Genomic DNA, 21,885 nt, shown 5'->3' with positions numbered 1-21,885 from the left:
AAAAAAGAAAAAAAAGGCGGGGCGCACTGAGCTTTCTTTGCCTCGGGTACTTACAATCCACTGCTGATTACACACTCAGCTTCTCTGCCCGGAGCGAAGCGAAAGAGGAAGCAGATGGGAGCAAAGCGCCCGCGGCTCTGAGCAGCCAAGCCTCCGGGAGCCAAGCGTTTCTTTTTCGATCTCTTTGTTCTTCCTGCTGCTTGGCAAGGTGGTCCGCTACAGATTAATGGTGAAAGGAGCTCTAACAGACTGTGCGAAATCTCTATTAAAGCCGCTGTTCTGAGCACCACGCTCAGCACTTCAGCAACCCCCGTACGCAGCCCTTCAGCAACCCCCGTACGCAGCCGTCATAAAAAATTTTAACTGTTCTATAATCTAGAAAATATCTCCCAGATAACCCTTGAGTCTTTAAGGAAATCAACGTTGAAAAGACACATTATTTGGGGTGGGGGAAATGCAGCAAGAAATATGCAAGAAATGTGCATATGCACACATCTTATAATAAGCTCAGAAGAAAACTTGCAGGTTTAAAGGCTTTTCTTTTTGATGTTCCTATAAAGATATTCCTCTCTTCTCTAAACACATCGTAATGCATACAAAACAACAAGGGATACAAGAAATACCTCTACGGCATCTCTACCGAACAGAAGCGTGAAACTGTGGGAGATAGGAGCCTCCAGCCTGCTGGACTCCATCTGGGTCCCAAAGAATAACATGACTCCTGCAGGGTAAAGGGGCATAAGTATTCTCCAGGCAATACAGGAACCTAACTAAAGAGGAGTGTAATGAAGCCAGATGCTGGTAATGGGAGCCGCAGGTAGAGTGGACAGAGGTTATGTGGTGGATGTACATGGTAGAATACTATTCGGCTTGAAGAAGAAGGAAATATTATCATCTGCAACAATGTGGATAACTGGGAGAACACAGACAAGTTCCACATGAAACCCCTGATATGTGGAGTGTGAAAATGGTTATCAAGGACTGGAGGCAAGGAGATTGGGGAGATGTTGGAATATTGTGTGTGCGTGTGTATGTGTGTAAATGTAATACATATATGCAGAATTGAAAGAGTAGTCTCATTTTACATTTTTGCAAATCTGCCTTATGTCCAACTTAATTGAAAGCAGATGGATTTTTCATATCTGTTCCTACATTCACTCTGTTATGATATGTAATTTTGGTTGAAATACATTTTTAAAAATGTTTTCCCCTACATATGCAGTTGGAAAAAAAGAAGAAAAGAGAACAATTAGCACCTTTTTCAGATAAATCAAACAAGAGGTGGTTTCTTAAATGTTAGCTGTGGCTTGGAATCTGAAACCATATTGATTAGTTTTATTATAGTTTATTAAATTGAAATTCATTTGTTATGTTATTTTCTGAGTTTTAGCCATGTATCACGGTGACATAAGATGTTAACCATAGGGAAAGCTGGGTGAGAGGCAGATGGAAAGTTTCTAAACTACTCTGAAACTCTTCTAAGTCTAAAGTTAGTTCAAAATAAAAAGTTCGAGCATTTAAAAAGCAAAATAAAAATAAACATTCATTTGTCGCTGGGTGTGGTGGTGCACGCCTGTATTCCCAGCAGCTCAGAAGACTGAGACAGGAGGATTACAAGTTCAAAGCCAGTCTCAGCAAAAGCGAGGTGCTAAGCAACTCAATGAGACCCGTCTCTCATAAAATTCAAAATTGGGCTGGGGGTGTGGCTCAGTGGTTGAGTGCTCCTGAGTTCAATCCCTGGTACTCCACCCCGCCCCCCAAAAAAAACTATTTAGTTTGTTATTCACTTTGAACGGATCTTTTTCTCATGCATGTTTTTGCAACATTACTCATTTGTCCTTTGGAATATAGTGATTCAGTGAGTCAAGCAGACCTTCCATACATGGACTCACTTTATTTTACATATCAGAAAAGTCACATTTGTAAATACATGTATGAATCTCTTGAGAAAAGTCATTATGTATTGGGTGACAAATAAACGCACTGTGGCAGATGTTAAGTTTTTCAAAATTTTTAGCTTTTGTCTGAAAGTTAAAATTTATCAGTGGCATAAATTTTATCAGTTGCTTTCCTTGAAGTAACAGATCTACTTTATTTATTTTCAAATACCCATATCTGGAAAAAATATATATATTTATACATATAAATTGTTGGCCTTTTTTAAGTAAAAATGGTGTAACATGAAAGAGGATACTTCATCATGTAATGAAACAAGCATACCTGCTTTTTCTCAGGACACCCATCATACTTCTGTAGGCAGCAAAAATACTTTATGCATACATTCCATTTTGTCACACAATGAAATTATCAAGGTTTAGTATTCATCAAGAGATGAAAATATCATCCATTTTATTGTGAACACATCATTATTTTTTTGTGATTGTGTCATGGTGAAAAATACGATACTGCTACCATTATGGTGCCAGCAGATTTACCACTAGGTTAGTCAGCTTTTCATCACTAAAACAAATACCTGAGGTAATCAACTTATAAAGAGAAAAGGTTTGTTTTGGCTCATAGTTGTGGAAGTTTCAGTCTATGATTGGGCAGACCTATTGCTTTCAAGCCTCTGGTATAGGGACGGGGCAGCCTGTCATGGTGGGAGCGTATGTCAGAGAAAACCATCCATCTAATATACCAGGAGAGAAAGGGACTGGGGTCCCACAGTTGTCTCTTGGGGCATACCCCCAATAACTTCCTGACCTCCCAGTAGGTCCCATCTCTTAGAGGTTCCAGCAACTCCCAATAGTATTAGGTTGGGGACTAAGCATTTAACACATGGACCTTTGGGAGACATTCCAGATTCAAACTATAGCATCCACTATTGATTTTGTATCCTTAATACAAGTGAAAGCATTGTTTAAAATAAAAAGTCACATCTTAATGTTGTTGTGAAAATCATCTTGACCTTGTAGACACCCCCCACCCCTGTGCCCCGAAACACCCCTAAAAATCCATTAACCACACTTTGAGAAACACTGCCAGGATACTGGAGGTTAAATTTTTTTAATATAATTCTAATTTAAAAAGGAATAATCTAAAATATACAACGAATACTTATAAATGAATAAGAAAATAATCCTATGAGAAAAAAGTGGAATAGATACTATAGTAAATGCTGTTAGTGACCTACTGGTTACCCCTCCAGATTCTGTCCACTGCTTTTTTGCTATTAGTACTCTGAGTTTAAGTCAGTAATTCACCTGCTTAAAAGTCTCAGCATTTTCTCAGTCTTCCTTCCAATTAAGGGTAACCCTGTGATAAGGTTATAACCAATAAATGTTAAGTAGATTACCAGGGAGTTGTGGGGAATTTTTTTTATTGTTCTAAGATAGATAACATTCAGTCTTCCTTTCCACTTCTGAACACCAAAATATACATGTGATACCAAGAAGCACAATAGCCACTGGAGACCCAAAATGCTAAGCCACCATCTGAGGATCTTGAAAGAAGAGACAGAGAAAATAATGGTATCACAGAGCCACTCACACAACCCAGGACTATCCTTTTCCAGATTTTTGTTAGGTGGGATTAAATAATGTATTGCTTATGAAAACAAAATGCTTATGGTTTGAACGTGTTTACCCAAAAGCTCATGCACTAAAAATTTAATTCCAAATTTATAAATTAACAGTATTTCAAGACGGGGCCTTTGAGAGGTAATTTAGATTAGATGAGGTTAAGAAGGTCGGGTCTGCATGATGGCATTAGTGCCTTTTAAAAGGATGAGGGACTTCAGCTAGCAAGCTTAATATTTTTATAGAATTTTGATTATAAAGAACTCAAATGGGATATATAAGGAATGCTTATAAATGACCCAGCAATTCCACCCAAGAGAAAAGAAAACTTGTGTGTACATAAAACCTTTTTTATGTACACTGCTACCATTATGGTGCCAGCAGATTTACCACTAGGTTAGTCAGCTTTTCATCACTAAAACAAATACCTGAGGTAATCAACTTATAAAGAGAAAAGGTTTGTTTTGGCTCATAGTTGTGGAAGTTTCAGTCTATGATTGGGCATAAATGTTCACAGAAGCATTATTCATATAACCCTCAAAGTGGAAACAACCCAAATGTCCATGTTTGAAATCATGCATATACTGTTCTCTTACCACAATGGAATTGATATAGAAATCCATAACAGAAGAATATCTAGAAAAATTCCTTCAAACATTCAGAAATTAAGCAGCACAATTCTAAATAACCCATGAATAAAAAAAGGAATCACAAAGTGAATTAGAAAATATTTTAAATTAAAATATAACATATAATAATCTATGGGATTTGGTTCACACAGTGCATAAGGAGAAAATTCTAGCATCAAGTGCTTTTATTCAGAATGAAGAGCCAGATGCAGTGGTAAATGCTTATAAACACAGCAACTTAGGAAACTGAGGCAAGAGGATCCAAGTTCAAGGAAACCCTCAGCAAATTAGTGAGGTCCTAAGCAACTTACTGAGTCCCTTTATCAAAATCAAAATAAAAAGGGTTAGGGATGTAATTCAGTGGTAAAGCACCTCTGAGTTCAATCAGAAGAAGGAGGAGGAAGAGGAGAGAATAAAGGAGCTCAAACCAATGGTCTAAGTTTCTATACTTTCTAAAATACAGAAAATAAGAAAAACTTAAAAACTTCATGACAGTAAGTTGATAACTTAGATGAAATAAATTCTTTAAAAGATGCAAGATATACCTCACCAAAGCTCACCAAAGAAGAAATGCATCCTCTGAGTAGCTCTATGTCTACAAAATAATTTCAACTTGTACTTTCAAATCTACCCACAATGAAAGCCTGGACACATAGATTAATTAAAAAAAAACTTAATAAAGTATTAGAAAATTGAATTTAGAATTATATAGAAACAATAATTTATCATAACCATATAGTTTACCACAGGAATTCAAGGTTAGTTCAACATTTAACAATCGAAGAAATTAATTAATCATATCTGCAAGGGAAAACAAGAGAAGAAAAAGAAAAAGAACTATAATCATTTCAGTAGTTGAAAAGAACATCTGACAAACCTAAAATCCATTCCTAATAAAAATTCTTAGCAAACTAGAAATAGAGAAAGAGCTCCTCATCCTGATAAAATGCATCCATAAAAATCCTAGAGCTAACATTATATTCAAGGATCAAAAATTAACTATTTACCCTTAATGACTGGGAACAAAACAATGTTGTTAGCTCTCACCACATCTAACACTGGACTGAAGATCTTAACCCGCACAGTAAGGCAAGAAAAAAATCATAAAAGATGTATGTATTGGAAAGAAAGAAATATATCTGTCTTTGTTTTATGAAAAATTACGTATAAAAACCTCAAAAAAAAACTACAAAAAAAAAGCTATTCAAACTAATGAGTGATTTTAACATGGTCACAGCATATTACATCAGTACACAAAAATCAATTGCCCTGCAGAATGAAATCGACCAAACTATGCTATGTACATGTATGAATATATTACAATGAATTCAACTTTTATGTATAACTATAATGCATATATATATATATATATATATATATATATATATATATATATATATATATATATTAGAGTCAAGGAAGGGGATCAGCGGAAAAAGGAGAGAAAAGCAGAAATACTTGAGATGGAAATGAAGCAAGTTTTAAGATATGCACTTATATGTATGTCAAAATGACCCACCATTATGTTTAACTATAATGCATTAATGAAAAACCTCCATTGTGTTTCTATATTTTAGCAATAGACAATTGAAAATTCATTTTTAAAATGTCATTTACAGAAGTATCAAAAATAAGAACTACTATGAGGTATTAACAAAATTTGTTCCCTAATCTATAAAACATTGCTGAGAGAAACTAAAAACTTTAAGAAGCAGAACAATATATCTTTTTATGGATTGGAAAAGCTATTTACACAAATTTGGCAATCTGATTCTAAAACTTAGGTGGACCTAGAATAGACAAAACAATGTTGAAAAAGAACAAACTTGAATGACTTGCACAATTTGTTGTCAAGATTTACAACAAAGCCACAGTTTCAGGACTTGCTAGAAAGCTATAGCTAATGTGATATTTGTGTAAGTAGAGAAATAAATATAATGAAACAGACCCACATATACATATATGATCAACATATGAACCATGCCAAGGCAATTTAATTAAGAATAATTTTTTTCTCAACAAATAATACTGGGAAATAATATATTTTGCATTCACATGTAAAAAAATGAATTTGACTCTTACTTTGCATCATATATATATCCATATTCAAGCTGTCAAGGAATTAGAAAGATAATGTATGCATATATATATTCAGCTTTCCCTCCAATTAAAAAGTCACTTTCCACTTGAAAATGCTGGGAAGCCCAAGCTGTACCATGCTGGTTTACCAGATTTTCCTTTAAAACCCAGATGCAGGGGCAGTGAGTCCAGGAATAACCCAAGAATATTTCCTTCTATTTGATTCCTTCTCCGCATTTATATGGCACTAAGTCTCCTGCTCCTGAAACCCACTTTGTCTTCTGAAGTTTCCATTCAGGTGTGTTTAATGGATGGGGTGACCAACAGTCCAAGTTTGCCTGGAGCCAAGTTGGTTTCCAAGATGTAAGCCTTTTTATTTTATAAAAAGGAAGGTCCTAGGCTAAGAAGGACAAGATGGTTCACCCTCAGCAGAGATATTAACAGTTTACCCACTATATCCAACTTCCCTTCTAGCTCTACGTTTCACAGCTCATAACTCTGAAAAGCAGCAGCCCTACTATCTCCATGAGCCTCTTTGCTTACTGATGTGGACCACAGCTGAGACAACCAGACTCCCATGAAATGGAATACACTGAGATGCAAAGGCATGAGTGTCATATTTGGTACTGGATCTTGGAGATGGAAGGCCATGTGATTAAGACCTGGAATACATTAAGAGGGGGCCATGTTTGCGGATGAATAGCATCAGGAGCTAGTCCTTAGGAGCAAGTGTGCAGAGAGAAGCACAAATGAGTGGCAGGGGAGAAAAACGACTCTGACTGCAGACAGCTTTCTAATTCCATGCTGTGCTTGTTTTCACATTCTCGAAGATTGCTTGGAAGTACCTCCTTTCTGTGGCATGTCCTTATTGAAATACCAGCAACCTAGCTGAACCATGGAAGTCTAATGAGCAGACTGCTGGTACCTATTACAATAGATGCACACTGCACACAGTAGGTGTTTCCTACATGTGGGTGAAATTAATTACATGCTGTGTTGGTGAATAGTATGTGTCAGCCTTGCTAGGCTAGGTGCCCAGATGTTTGGTACACTAGTCTTAGCATTGCTGTGAAGGTATCTTGTGGATGTAATGAACATTTATAGTCAGTTAACTTTAAAGCAGATGAGTCTCCTTAATGGGGGGGGGGGGGAATGTCATTCCCTCCAAAGCCTTAATAGTGAAAATTTAAGGCTTCTATAAGAAGAAGAGACTGTAAAATAGAAATCCTGCTTCAATTTTCAGCCTCCTGGCCCACCCTATGGATTTTGGATTTGCCTGTCCCACAAACATGAGCCAATTCCTAAAAATAAATTATATGAACACATATCCTTTTGGTTCTGTTTCTCTAGAGAACCTAGACTGATGCATGTGTTAATACTAGCTGGTGATGAAGTGACAGAATTTCAGAACAGTCAGGAATCAGGAGACACTATGGACCAGATAAAGCATACCACAGCACCTGCTCCTAAGGGTAGGACCATATCTAATTGTAAGGAACCTCTCAGAGAATCCTTCAAGGGAGGTGGCTGACCCAACAGCTGGTGGGTTCTCTTAACCTAAGTGCCTTTTGTTCTATTTGTGAATTTGAATCTCTGGAGAAACAGAAAAGAACTCAGCCAGGCACACAAGAAATGTGCTAACGCTAATGTTTGTCAAGTATTTACAACATGTCAGACTTCACTGGGACCATCTCATTTCATCTTCCCCACAAATCTGGGATAAAGGTACTATCATCATCTCAGTTTACACAGAGGCTAGAATATCTTGCCAAAGTGGAAAACAGCCACAGTTAGGGAGTAGGCAGAGCCAAAATTTAACCCAGGCAGTGTGACATATAACTCCTCTGGCAAATGCAAAAGCCCAGCAGGGTTTCGACATAAGGTACACTATCAATAGTACCAGGCTATTTTATGTTGCATTCCACACTGTCCTTACTGTATGACACAGACACGGGACTCAGCCACACTTAACTGTCATCCCACAATTCTCTCCAACATTGTGACTGTAAAATGACTCCCCAGCTCAAGGCCACATCTCCTTTTGAAGGAGTGTATCTTAGTACCTGATGCAATTATTGTTGAGAATCTGCAACACTCTAACTCCAACCCAGCTCCCCCTCTGGGACCCAGCAGAATCAATGTGACAGAGAGGGGGTCAGGACCTGAGTCTTCATCTTGTTACTTACCAGACCAATTTTCTCATCTGGGACAACATCTAATGCATAAACTGCTTGTCAAAGGAGGGGATTGCTCAAATTCTTCAGGCAGGGACTAGACATCCTGAATCTTTAGCATCTCACCAAGTCTGAATGTGAGAACCCAACTGAGGTGGCCAGAAAATGAAATACATCAGTGAAATGACAGGATGGAAAATAAATGAGGCCTAAGGTTATGTAACTTTGAAAGGATGTGAAGGAAATTGGTGTGAAAATGAACCCAAAGAATTTCGACCTTGGGCTATGAATGTAGGTCAGTGCTAGGCAAGGCCCCACGTTCAACCCCCAGTACGAAAAAGAGAGAGAGAAAGAAAAAGAGGAGGGGGAGGGAATTTAAATCTAAAAGTCTAATGCAAAAAAAAAAAAAATCTATTTCCAAAAGGGAAAACCATAGGAATCTTTGCTAATTCTTACGTGAGAAAAACCTAGAGAGCAGAAATGCTAGCCATTCTGAGAGAGAGAGCAGAGGAACAGGCAGCCAAGCCATCTGCAAGCTGTTACTTCAGCTTCAGTCCAGTGGCTCCAAGCTGGAGTTGAGACCTGAGGTCAGGTTACTGAGAGATAAATAGCTCGTGGCCTTTCTCAGAACTGCCCCTGCTAACCTCCAGGCCAGAAAGGGAAGCAGGGAGGTGGCAGGCATGAGCATCCCTGAGACAAGAGGAGAGAAATAAAACTCGGGCAGCTCAGTCCAACACCCTCGAGCTGGGTCCCTGCACGGGTTTAGGACAGGTGACTCCCTCTGTGCAGAATTGAACAAAATGCAGTCCTGTTCAAACAGTTCTTGGGCTTCAGGCAGCAGCTGGGGAGAAAGATGGAGAATAAGAAAGGACAGGGTAAGTGCCCAGAAACTCAAGTTCCCTGCTGATCCATTGATCACTGACAGCTATGTGATCCAGGACATGGGCCTTTGTTCCTTCCCTAAGACTCCTCAGCAATGAAATCCCAGAATCCATATGTTGACACTAAACCCAAGTATTAGGAGGTGTGGACTTTGGGTGATTAGGTCATAAGGGTAGAGCTCTAACAAGTGGGATTAGTACCCTTAAAAGAGGCCAGAGAACTAACTCACTGTCTCTCTGCCATGAGAGGATACAAGGAGATGCCAACCATCTGCAACCAGAAGAGGGCCCTCACCAGAATCCAACTATGTTGGCACTCTGAGCTGGGTCTTCCAGGGTCCAGAACTATGAGGAATAAATACTTGTTATTTAAGCTATCTAGACTGGTAAATCGCAACCCCAGCTCACTAAGAAACACCTTACCCCTATGTGCTTTGGTTTAGACCTTAAATGTCTCCTAAAGATATGTGTGTCAGAGGCTTAGTCCCCAGCTTGGCACTATTGGGAGGTGATAAAAACTGTAAGCAGCGGGGCCTAGTGCAAGGTCTTGCCGTCATTGAAGGAGTGCCCTTGAAGGGGATATTGGGATCCTAACACCCCTCCCCTTCCTCTCTTGTTGCTTCCCAGCCACTGTGAGGGGAGCAGCTTTGTTCCACAACACACCATGAGGCTCCTCCTCACCATACAAAGTAATGGGGCCAACAGACCTGGGCTGAAAACTACAAAAATGGGAGCTAGAATAAACCTTTCCTCTTGTTAAGTTGATTATCACGGGTATTCATCATGATTGTAGAAAGCCCACTAGCGCCCGTGTGGCCCAGCTCTTGGGGAACCTACAGAAGAAATGAAAAGGGGCAAACACTCCCTGCCTCTTTATATCTCCCCTGGAAACCGTGTATGAAAAATAGCATTAACAGGGGATAGACAGAGGCAAGCGGTGGGACATGAGATGAAGGGAATAATTGTATAAAGTGGGCTCACTGTGCTGACACCCACATGCTTTCTTTTCCAAGAAGCACTTTACCTGAAACCCTGCCTGGTTTGAGTGAACAGGATATGTTACATTCCTCAGCAAACTACCTGCTATCTGCGGGAGAAATACAGGCCCAAAATAATTCCAATAAGAACACAAGGTACCCTGAAGTGGAGACTTTTGTGACCCTTTTGTACACCAGATCTTGGAACTCAGGGAGATAAGGATAATTCCCTTTATAGATTATAAAATCTATAAGAATAGGTTCCATTTAGAACCTGCCAGCATGGGCCAAAGTGACCTAGAGTGGTCATGACAGTGGGGATTTGAAAGTCTGATGTTATCCCGCTGTCAGTCAAAAGTCAAGAGGTGGACCTAAGTAGAACTTTCTGGAAAATTCCCTAGAACCCCTATAAAACTCCAGGGCAAGATATGCATGCAGTGCTATCCTTTCCTCTCTGAGAAGGATCCACTCCCTCCCTTGAGAATGTCCCCTTTTCCCCTTTCCTATCCCACTAATAAACTCATACCTGTTATTCTGAGTGACATGTTTGAAATTTTTCTGACTCGATTTCAAGAATTGGTGTTTGAATGGGGGGCCTTTTTGCTGCCTCAATCTCCCAGAAGGCCTCAGCCCTGCAACAGAATCTCTTTCCCTATACCCTCATGAACAGTGTTGACTATCAAATGTTGACAACACTTGCTAATCCCATTGTTTTAATTTGCATTTATGTGATTTACTAATGAGGTTGAACCTCTTTTCACATCAACATTGTGATCTGAAATCTCCCCACCCCCATGAGTTACTTGTTCATGTCTTTTCTCCATTTTACTGGTGTTGGTTATTATTTCCTAATTAATTTAGAGAACTTGTTCGCGGGGATACTAATACCTTGCCTGTTATGTATGGTGCAAATATTTTTCCCATTTATCTCCTGTTTTGACCTTTTTGGAAGTTTGGTTTGACATGTTTTATTCAGATTTTGTGTTTAGTCAGGTTTTTCTTAATTTTCTTTTTTTATTCTTGTATTTTAAGAAAGTCTCAACTATCCCCAATATTCTCTTAGATTTTCTTTTATTATTTTTTATAATTTTTTATGCTTTTTGGTTTTTGGGTATTGGTCCTTGGTCACCTTCGATGAGTCTTTTTCATCAGGGGAGAAGCCATGACAAGGAAAGCTCTGTGTGGCACAGCCAGAGAAATCAGAAACTTTAATCCCAGCATCGCACTCAGATTCTAATTACATCTCCCACTTGCTTCCTACAGCAGGCTGCTGAACCCTCTGAGATTCTATTTGCTCAACTAAAATGTAGATAATTCCTTATCTGGTTGATTCAAAGGTACACATTTTACTTAACATCTCTGAAATCAGAATGTGTCTCATAACCAATGGATCAATTTACATCTTTCTTAGTAGCACATAAAATAATAGCATGTCTTTTAATCAGTCACTGTTTTATTTTTATGAAACACATCTGGATGCATCTTCCAAGTCACTGAAGGGCTTAGGCAAGTGGAGGTGCTTGAAGGGCAGACAAGTCTCCATTTGGTTAAGTTCTCCTACCTTCCAAGAAGCAGTTGCTTTGAGGCCTTTTTCTGCTTGCCCTCTCTACCACCCAAGATCTGAGTCTGCTTCCTAGAGACCCCTTTAGGATCCTCCTACCAAAAGCCCTCAGCTGCCTGAGGCTGCTAGTTCTGTGCTTAGAGATACAGAGGACAATCAAGGGCTTGCATAAGGTTGATCCTCCTCTATAGCCACAAAAACTGCACCCTCACCCCTAGGGACATGGCACCGACCAGGCACCAGAGCCATCACTCTGGTCACTGTGGATGACTCTGCAACTCCTCACAGAAGCCTCTGCCCTGGTTCCTCTTGCTGCCCACCTGGCAAGTCTGGGGCTTTGTGGCTTCTGAAAGCTGGTGCTAGAGATGGGGAGCAGTGGCCTTGGTGCCCTTTGTCAGGAGGAGCTGTTCACTAGGATGCACACCACTGGGCCTAGGGATGGCAGGAAGAAAATGATTGGGAAGGATGAGAGGACTTTCATCAGTATCGTGCACACAGGGTGGGCCTCAGGGACTGCACATTAGCCCATCCAATCCTCACAGCCACCATGAAGGGAGGGGGTCACAGAACCCCTCCCCCAGTACAGATGAAGGCTGTGCTGCAGGAGGACGGTGACATATCCAGGATGCTGAGACATGTCACCATGCTGAGCCAAAAGTGGGTCCCCATCAATGTCTAGGCCACACACCTGAGTGGAGCACCTACTACATGGTACATCTAGAGTGGGCTACACAGACCAGGTGGGTAGAGCAGAAAGGTCTGGCTACCTGTTCTTTTCTCCATGTCAGACTGCCAACAGACCACACAGCAAGTCCCATCATTGGCTCTCAGGGACTTCCTTTATCCACTCTCTTGACCAGCCGGGCACCCTACACCCAGCTACATAGTCACAACTAGGGTGGTCCCAGGCCATGGGCCATGCCTTCAGTTATCAACAGATTACAGTAATTCCCTGTGACTATGCCTCATGCCCACCATAAAGCCCTTTTCTTTACTGATGATAAAGAAAGAAAATAGGTTTGAGAACATTTACCAAAATAAGTCTTAAAATTGCAAATAGTATTTAATACACATTTTCCAATAGAGTCTTCTTTTAAAAAAATGATACCAAAAGGCTAGGGTGGAGGAGATACACACAAATACACACTAAGTAAATGAGAATTTAAAAAGCAGTATTGGACAAGCTAAAATCTGAGTCAAAATCTTAAAATAAGAAATGAAAATGAAATTAGTTCTAAGTGAAAAGGTAACAAAGAATTGTCACTATGTGTATATTATAGTCTCATATATCAGCTTCTATAACAAATCCCAAAGCACAAGTTTATATGGTCAATCTTTACATATATTTACTGAAGAATTTCAAGATCAACAAGAGGAATCACATGGTGTAGCACATAGCCTCACATTTAAAAAAAAAAAAAATCTTTTAAGACCTGGTTCTTCAATCACATCCTCTGGACACACCATGCATACAAGGTTCTTAGCCTCTTCTCACCCACACAAGCTACAACTGTACCCCAAGGCCTTGTTCTAGATGAGGGGATGGAAACTTGAACAATGCAAGAAACACCCATGGTCTGGGGATGACTTCAAGCAAATGGAGGAGACAGAACATAAACTAGCAAAAAGAAACAGTAAGAAGAGGAGGGAGAGAAAGACACAGAGGAGGGGAAGGCAGGAATCCTAGGAATGAAAAACACAATGTTTGCCAGGCTGAGGGGAGGAGAGAAGAGGGACGAGCACTCAATAGATGGGAGATTTCCTTTTGTTCTGAACTTGACAGTGGTGATGCTGAACAACATTTGAATACATTTAAAACCACTGAATTGCATATTTTTAAAATGGCTAAGATGGTAAATTTTATCTTATGTTTTCCACAATTAAAATAAAAATAGATAATTTTCAGATGCAGTAAGTGCTAGGACAAACCTTAGGGAGGGAGTTGTAATGGAGAGATCAGAGAGACTCCTTGAGAGTGGGTCGTCAGTAAAGAACTCAACATGTAATTGCAAAATGATAGATAGAAAGGAACCATCCTTGGGAGGGTTTGGGAAAAGGGGCTTCCCACACAGTGGGACACAAAGGGGATTGGAGAGATATATGGATACCATGCTGTAAGTGTAATGGAAGCCACCAGGCAGAGAAGTGAGGTATGCCCAAGACTTATTATATCAAATGGTCTTTGGTAGCTGAGTGTGAGGCAGGGAGACGCCTGAGAATATGGTCACACTACAAATGCTCCAGGCAGGGTTAGCATTCAAGGTTGGGACTTCTGTGCCTGGAAAAGTCACATGCTGAGCACAGGAGGACCTAGATTCAACAGGTGGTGAAGTTGCCATGGTTACTAGACGTCCCTAGGAAACAGAAGGGCCAGTGAGAAGTTCTGCATTCATGAAACTCCCATTGGATTGGCAGGAGTGGGACTGCTGGGACATAAAGGAGGCCTAGGAGGGTGACTCCCTCTGGCCCCAACTGGGGCTGCCTCTGGGAGCTGCTCAGGTCAAGCAGGCAGAGAGGTGGACCAGGAGGTGGGAGGTCATCTTGAGCCCTGCTGTGAGGTATGGAGGTAATGGAAGCTGGAAACCCAGCACATCACAGGCTGGAATAGATGCAGGTCAAAGAGCCACCTGGGAGGGATGTGGGGATTCTGCCTCAGGGCTGGCTGTGTTGTGAGAATAAGCCGGCCTCCTGAGTGTGCAGGCTTGGTTCACAGTGTAGCTGATTTCAGCCACACTGAAGAAGAAAGCAGGAAGGAGGTCAAGGAAAGCTGTCTGGCTCCCTAAGGACACCCAGAAAGATGAGGCAGTGGACACAGAGGAACCAATTTAACACTAGCAGAATGTCAGTCATGGCAGAGCTGACAGGTCCAGCTGGGAAAGCTTCCCATATTATCAGAGCAGTGTGAATATGTGCCCTGACTCCTTATCTCCAAGACCACATCTGCTCCAGCCCTGAGAAACTGGGATAACTAGATAACTAAGCAAGTGCAGAAGTGACCCACAAGACTGTGAAGTTTCTGATTCCCAAAGCAGTTGGGGAGTTCTTGCAGGGCCATGGGAACAAAGCTGGAGGAGGCCGCATGGGTAGGGAAGGGGACTGGCTTAAATCTTAACAGGAACATAATGTTATAACGCATCTCACGTATAACAATGCAACTTCCCACCAGACAACAAACTTCATCCAAAATATGATAAAACAATCAACATGATAAATAGCCCATCTCCCAAGCTACAGACCTGTATCTTCCATGACTGGGTAGAACATCTGAAGCTTCATGCCAAAATGGAAAGTGAAAATAGAAAAGAAGTGCCACATGATTAGAGGAATGAGGTATGCCCAGCTGTGACCCCATTTCCTCTCCTGCCTTATTTAATGGCATAGTTCTAAGCCTTCACCCCAGCTTATATGTGTTGGTCCCAAATATATGTCCCAAGACCAATAAAGCCCCAAGGTGTTGTGAACTAGAATGATCCATGCCACCCTGCTTATTCCCAGTCTCACTGGGCACAATTTGAAAATGGACAAGTTCTTAGGCACACAGCACACCTTGTCCTGCCCTGTGCTATGCTGCCTATAAGTGCCATCAGAGCGTTACCTGAACCCTAAGAACAGTGAGGTCAGGCCTACTGGGAGCTGGGAAATGTTCCCAGAAAAGAGAGGGTGAGACAGGAGAACAAAGGGGAGAGGCAGGACTGGGGACAGTGGCCAGGAGGAGGTGCAGCATCATTCCAGCTGGCTAAGACCCATCAAGATCGTGTTTAGGATCCCAAGAGGCCAGCACACAGCTCACCAGAGGCACTACAGATGCCTCTTTCAGGATAAATAGGAGGAAAGGGACCAGGAAGGAAGAGAAAAGATCCAGTGGGTGGAGACTGTCCTCTCCTGCTCCTGCCCAGAGCCACCACACAGCTGCCCTGCACCAGGCCTGGCTCCTGGCTGTTTTCCCTGTGATCTATCCACCAAAGATCAGGAGAAATAAAGCTCCATCCAGTTCACCAAAGCCAGCTCTTCATAATGCTGGAGAAACAAACAAATGAGTGAATGGATGAACAAGTGAATGTGAGCGTAGATTATTCATCTAATTCAAGTCCCCAGTTCAGAAATGAAAGAGAAAGCATGCATCAGTCATTAGACTCCACGACAAAGTCACAAGACGTGTGTTTTGACTTCATTTCTTAGCAGCTGGGTAAGCTTGGATACAATGCATCCTTTCTGTGGGCATCAGCTTCTCCTCCTGAAATGGATTCACAGGAATTTGCCTTGCACCCCACATGGGAGGACTAAGGGTAGGGCAGGCACCTGGCAAATGGAAAACTCACAGGCATGGTACAGTGTCTTTGCACCATGAGGTTATGAAGAGGGCACCATGCATCCCAGACTCTTCCAACAAAAAGCTCTTTGTCCACCAGGCTCCTGGTGGCCTACCCAGATAGTTCCTAAGGACAAGGCTGAAGCACAAAGCTGGGATCCGAAATGGATCCTGACCCAGGATATGCATATTCCTCAACATGTTCCCCCTCTTTCCATTCTTCATAAATCTGAAAATTAATAACCTAGAATAGAATCTTCTGCTCCAGAAACCCATATGAATTTAATGTATAATTTATACATGAAAATGCAGATGTCAATATGAGACAAATCTCCATATAAATATTTTTGCAGTTAAAATTTTTGGGCATCTGTCTTCCTCCCAAAGGAGCCACCAGACACATGTGAGGCCTGGAGGCACAGGTCGGATGGGACTGGAAAGGTGACTGGTTATTTTTGCCAGCTAGTGATACAGCCACTAGTGAGCCACAATCTGCCCCCTCAGGGTCCTGCTGTGTCTTGTTCAAAATAGAGATTTAACACTGTATACCAACCTGCTCAGAGGTAGGCCCAAGGGAGAAGGGCAGAATGGAGTATGGCCTCACGCTCCAGTGGCTTTGAGTCTACTGAGAGCCAGGCAAGCAGATGATGAATGACAATGACAGTGTGGCAAATGCAAGGGCTGGGGTAAGTCCTGCATGCCCGTCAGCTACATAGGGACAAGCACTCCCTATGCTGGGGGACATCCCCAAAGACTCCAAGGACAAGACAGGTTCTGACGGAGTCTTTCAAGTGGATGAAGGCAGGAGCTCATTCCCAATAGTAAGAAGCACATGTGCAAAGACCAGAGCAGGAGTGAGCACATCTTTAAACTACATCCTGGTGCAAATTGGGGAAGGGCCAGCAGTGAGGCTGGAGTGAAAGGCAGAAGCTAGAGCCCCAAGACGCCTGTATGCCCAGGCCTGAAACAGCCCTGAAACAGCTTGAACTGAAGACTTTAAACAGATCAAAACTTCACTTCACTGGCTGAATAGTACAGAGGCCAAGTGGAGGGTCACCGAAGGGAAAAAGAAAGGCAATGAGCTTTGCAAAGTATAAAATGAGTGCAGTGCACATAAACGACCATTCCCAGCAGATTCTAGCCCAGGGGTCCTGAATAATCTCCTTCATTCAGGTGGACCCATCCATGGGCTTGATTGGCACATGACTTTGCATATAAACTGCCTGAAAGGTAGCACCCATCCTTCTTGTCTGCAGTTACTATTTCCATTTGGGGCTGGTGACTCATTGTGTGATGATATTCCTTGACACCCTTTCTCCAGACGCCCAGCAGAGTTCCAGGCATAATCCAAACCATCCCCTTGTATGAGGAAACAGAGAGGCGCAGTGCAAGACCAAGCTGAGAACTACTGAGCCATGCTCGCAAAGGAAAGAGGAACTACATGTCTCCATTGCACCCTGGCCTGAACCAGCAATGAGGTCAAGTACATGCCCTCCTTCCATCATGCAATTGCCAACTATGCCTGAGCTTAATCTGACATCCCCAGGGTGACTTCACAGAACCTGGACATTCTACAAGAAGATAAATCAAGTCCACATTCTCAGAGACTTTGCAGAGCCTCTGCTGTGGTCTAAACCTATAGTCCTGATCTAAAGATAAAAGCCCAGGCTAAAGGGACCAAACACCACAACTCAAGGGTTCTAAGCCCTCAACCCTCATCATACCAGTGCACATCTTGCAGAAGAGCCCAGGTTAGCCCCGCTGACTTTTCCACCCTCCTGGAACTGGTGAATGCCCAGCCACATACCTCGCTTGACCTTCGGGGGCCGGAGGCCGTCCCCCTGGGATAGGGCCTCCCAGGCCTCCCGCTCCCTCCAGCGCCTCAGCTGCTCCTCTCGCATCTTGTAGAAGAGGATGTGCTTCTGCACATCGCTGAGCTCAGCAAGGAGCTCAGGGTCTATGTACATGTCGTGCAGGATCTGCTGCAGCATGGTGCCACCTGCGATGCACACACCAGAAGGGCAGCTGACCAGAGCAGCCAGGCAGGATGCCCCCAGCCACTCTTCAGCCCTGGCTCCTCACTCGGGCGCCACTCTAAGTGCCCCGTCTCTGTGCAGCATCACTCTGCCTCAGCTCCCAGCCAGTGATGAGCATATCTCCTCTCCCCAGGACACCAGGGGACCAAGTAGTAGGAACCAAAGAAGCCTCTGGGACCCTGAAAGGAAAGCAGCCACTAGGAGAAATTGAGTCCCTCTGTTGGGTCACCAAGCACTGTATCCCAGCAGCACCTCTTTCTTGGACTCACCTCGCCTTCTGGAAAAACAGGGACAGTCCAAGGTCTAGCTCAGCTGGGCAAGGCCCAGGCCCAACCCTTCCTGGGCCAGTAGGTGTCGAGTGATCTGTCAGTGGAAGGTAACGATGACACCAGCTGTATCAATGACATTGCCCTGGCCAGCTGGAGAACTGATCTCTCCTCTGCAGATAAGAGAAAGGAGGAGGCAGCTTTGCCTACTAATTCCCTATATTGGGGGCCAATTTTAAAAAGAGGCCAAAAGAGCCAGCCAGGAACTTCTGGGCTCCTCAACCCCACCATCTATCTACCTGCTCAACCACTGCCAGCCCTCTCCTTTCCAGGACATTTGGCAGACTGAGGTAATGCTTTTAAAACTTCGCATTGGGAGAGGAAAGATCTTTCCTCCTATCAATATTGTAGTCAAGGAGGGAAATGAAATGGTATCAACAGAGAACACCAAAAGGAGTACTGTCATGGAGTTCCAAGAAAGAAGAAAGCCAGATTTTCTTTCCCCTTTCCCCATTAGGAAACTCAAGCTGGGTGTGTGCTGAGAGACAACCCCCCCCCCAGCCCAATGGGATGGTTGATGTTGATCTCCTTGTTGTTGCAGTTGTCTGGAGTTCACCAAATAGGAAGAATATGAAGCTGCCTCCTCTTCATGCCCTGATCTGAGGCACCTGGGCAGGGAAGGGCAGGATGATAGCGCCTTCTGCTTGGAGGGAAACCACCTCTGTTTGGCTGTGAGGGTGGGTGGAACTGCTTTTGCTGAGACCAAAGCCCCCCCTCCCTAAAAAAACAATGCTTAGAGGTACTTACAGTTAACTGCCCTTTTATTCAGATAAGGAAACGGGATTCGGAGAAAGTAAGTGCCTTGCCTGCGGCAACCCAACCAATAAAGTGCTGTAGTTGGACTCGACCCAATTTTCTTTTTTTTTTAAGAGAGAGAAAGAGAGAGAGAGAGAGAGAGAGAGAGAGAGAGAGAGAGAGAGAGAGAGAGAGAATTTTTTAATATTTATTTTTTAGTTTTTGGCCGACACAACATCTCTGTTTGTATGTGGTGCTGCACGCATGCCAGGCAAGCACGCTACCGCTTGAGCCACATCCCCAGCCCCCAATTTTCAAATCTAACTTCTTGTTGATGGTTTAAAAAATGTAACCCCACCAGGAGAAAATAAGCAAACAAATATGATTTGGCATTGTGGCTTGGTTGGATTGGTGACCTTTGTGTCCCCTTCTCTTCCCTTAGGACTCAAAGTGGATCGCACACCTGAGTGATGGAACGTTGTGGCAAGTGAGCTCCCTCGGCAAATGCAAGGACTAAGCAGGTTTCAACCAGCTTGAAGCCCACAAGGTCAAAAGAAATATAGTCTGGAGCCGCTTCCCAGGAACAGACAGCTTGTCCCAATGTGACCCAGACCTTCTGGGAGCCTCCACCCAGGTGTTCCAGCCACCTGGATGAGCTGTGGCTGTGGATCCTGCCCTGACCTCTTCTCTCCTTTCCCTACCTCAGTTTTGACTCCTCTAGGGGACATGGTTCCCTTTGGTTCTTGACTGAAGATCCCCAGCCCGCTCTTGCTCTGACCTTCCTGGCCTTAATTGTGGTTGGGCTGGGGGCAGCTCAAAGTCCAGAGAGAAGACCAGAGGAGGAAGGCAACCAAGGGAGCTGGCCTCCTACTGGCAGTGTCTTTCTTCCTTGGCTCCCCAGAGGCATGGGACAAGAAAGGGCACAGGGCCAAAGAGAATAATGTTCAGAGCAGCAGCACCAGCCGGCTGGGTGTGGGAATGGGCATGAGGTCCTGTCCTCTGGCTGGGTGATGATGGTGTCATCCATGAGAATGACCCTGGCTGGCTCCCCGTCTTGTGCAACAGAACGGACCTCGCTGGTGGAAGGAGTGCTCCCTGGCAATCCCAGGTCAGTAGGGCAGGAGGCCAGGAGACACCGAATCCCGGGGACGTGACCGAAAGGCGGATCGCAGACGCTCTGCGGAATGGATCGGGTTTCGGTAACAAGTGGTGGGGGCCGCTGGGCAGTCCTGGGCGCCACCTCCCACCTGGCTTTCGCCCGCCACTCAGGCTCGGCCTGGCATGGCGCGCCCTCTGGCGGCCGAACTGGGCACTATTGGGCTCCTCAGATAACAGGAGACAAGACAAACAGCGAGGAAACCCCGCGGTTCTCAGACCAGGTTTCCTGCAGCCTTTCAACAGGCTGTCTTCTGTTTTCATTTCTCATTAGCCATGTGATGCATTTATCTTTGCAGGCTAACGCAATTCCTTCAGGCGCCAGGAGATACGCGCATGCAATGCTATTGTGCAAGTGACTGGAAACCACCTGAAAGTCCCTGGTGAGTTCAGGGGCCGCCCACTATAAAACTGTATGCTCCAGTCATAGAGTGGGGTCGATTTGGCTTAACGAGGGGAAAGGGCCAAAGCAGATGAAATGGAAAGGCAACGTGTAGGATTCTGTGCACAGGACAATCCATTTTTTAAAGTCTATGTGTGAACATGGAACGGGAGAGAAAATAATAAAATAGAAATTCTGACTACTTTTGTGTAAACAAAGGAAAAATACAGATGATTTTACATCTAATTGTTTAGCATTGTTTCATCTTGGAATGGGGAGGGACCACTTTAACTTTTTCTGTGTTTTATAGAATGATTAGCATACACTTATGTAACTCACATGACTGAAATCAAATGTATTTCAAAAGTCCTAAAATGTGATCTATTAACACCAACCTCCCTCCGGAGATCAGCAGGGGACCCACCCCCAGAGAAGGGCAACAGGAAGAGTCAGACTCCCTATGCCAGGAAGTCAGGGTGGACAAACCATCATATCACCTCAGGTTCCTAAGCAGCAGAAGGGCTTTGGGACATTTCTGAAACAGCTTTGTCACTGGTGTGGAAAGGGTGCTAGAAAAACAGGAAGCAGGGGAAACCAAATACTGGCCAGATCCAGGGGAGAGAGAATAAAGGGCTACACAGGCATTGTTAAGGGGTCAGATAAGAGTAGAATTGGGGGTCCCAGAGTCTTATCCAGAATCTCTGCTTCTACTAAAATCCTCTTAAAATTAAATCAGAGCATGTCATTTCTCTACTCAAAACCCAAGTTCTCACAGGGGACCACAGGCCCTTCATGATCTGCCCAGCTTCATACCACCCCTCATATGGCACCACCCACCCCTTTGCACCTGGTCACTGGATACAGCCTGCTGGCCTCACACTGGACAGCAAATACACTAGACATCTGCCTCCCCAGGGCCTCACAATGGCTCATCCCTCTGTCTAGACCTTACTTGGCTCAGTTACCATATTCTAGTCTTGGCTCAAACTTTTAGCTCCCCTATCCTCCTGATGACCCCTCCCTTCCTCTGCTCTATAAACTATCATTTTATTTATTTATTTGGCAATAATATTTCTCTCTCTCTCTCTCTCTCTCTCTCTCTCTCTCTCTCTCCCTCCCTCCC

General features: G+C 43.4%; 1 protein-coding gene across 3 annotated transcripts in view; it reads right to left on the bottom strand.

Moving 5' to 3' along the window:
- The window catches only part of Sh2d4b (SH2 domain containing 4B), a 105,304-nt gene that overhangs the window by 70,099 nt on the left and 13,320 nt on the right, over positions 1–21,885 (bottom strand). Inside the window, exons 1-2 of one of the 3 annotated variants that reach the window (XM_048801672.1) lie at positions 17,936–18,908; positions 16,682–16,684 (exon numbers count right to left, since the gene is read on the bottom strand). The exons of 1 other annotated variant lie outside the window; for it this stretch is intronic. In XM_048801672.1, the coding sequence (XP_048657629.1) occupies positions 16,682–16,684; positions 17,936–18,119 (187 nt within the window). In that variant the 5' untranslated portion in view covers positions 18,120–18,908. Of the gene's footprint in view, positions 1–16,681; positions 16,685–17,935; positions 18,909–21,885 lie in introns of those variants that run through there. One more of the 3 variants, XM_015500061.2, reaches the window with a different exon arrangement.

This window comes from Marmota marmota, unplaced genomic scaffold (genome assembly GCF_001458135.2).
Source record: "Marmota marmota marmota unplaced genomic scaffold, marMar, whole genome shotgun sequence".
NCBI lineage: Eukaryota > Metazoa > Chordata > Mammalia > Rodentia > Sciuridae > Marmota > Marmota marmota.
The sequence above is the reverse complement of the archived record's forward strand: the minus strand, read 5'-3'. Positions and strand labels throughout refer to the sequence as shown.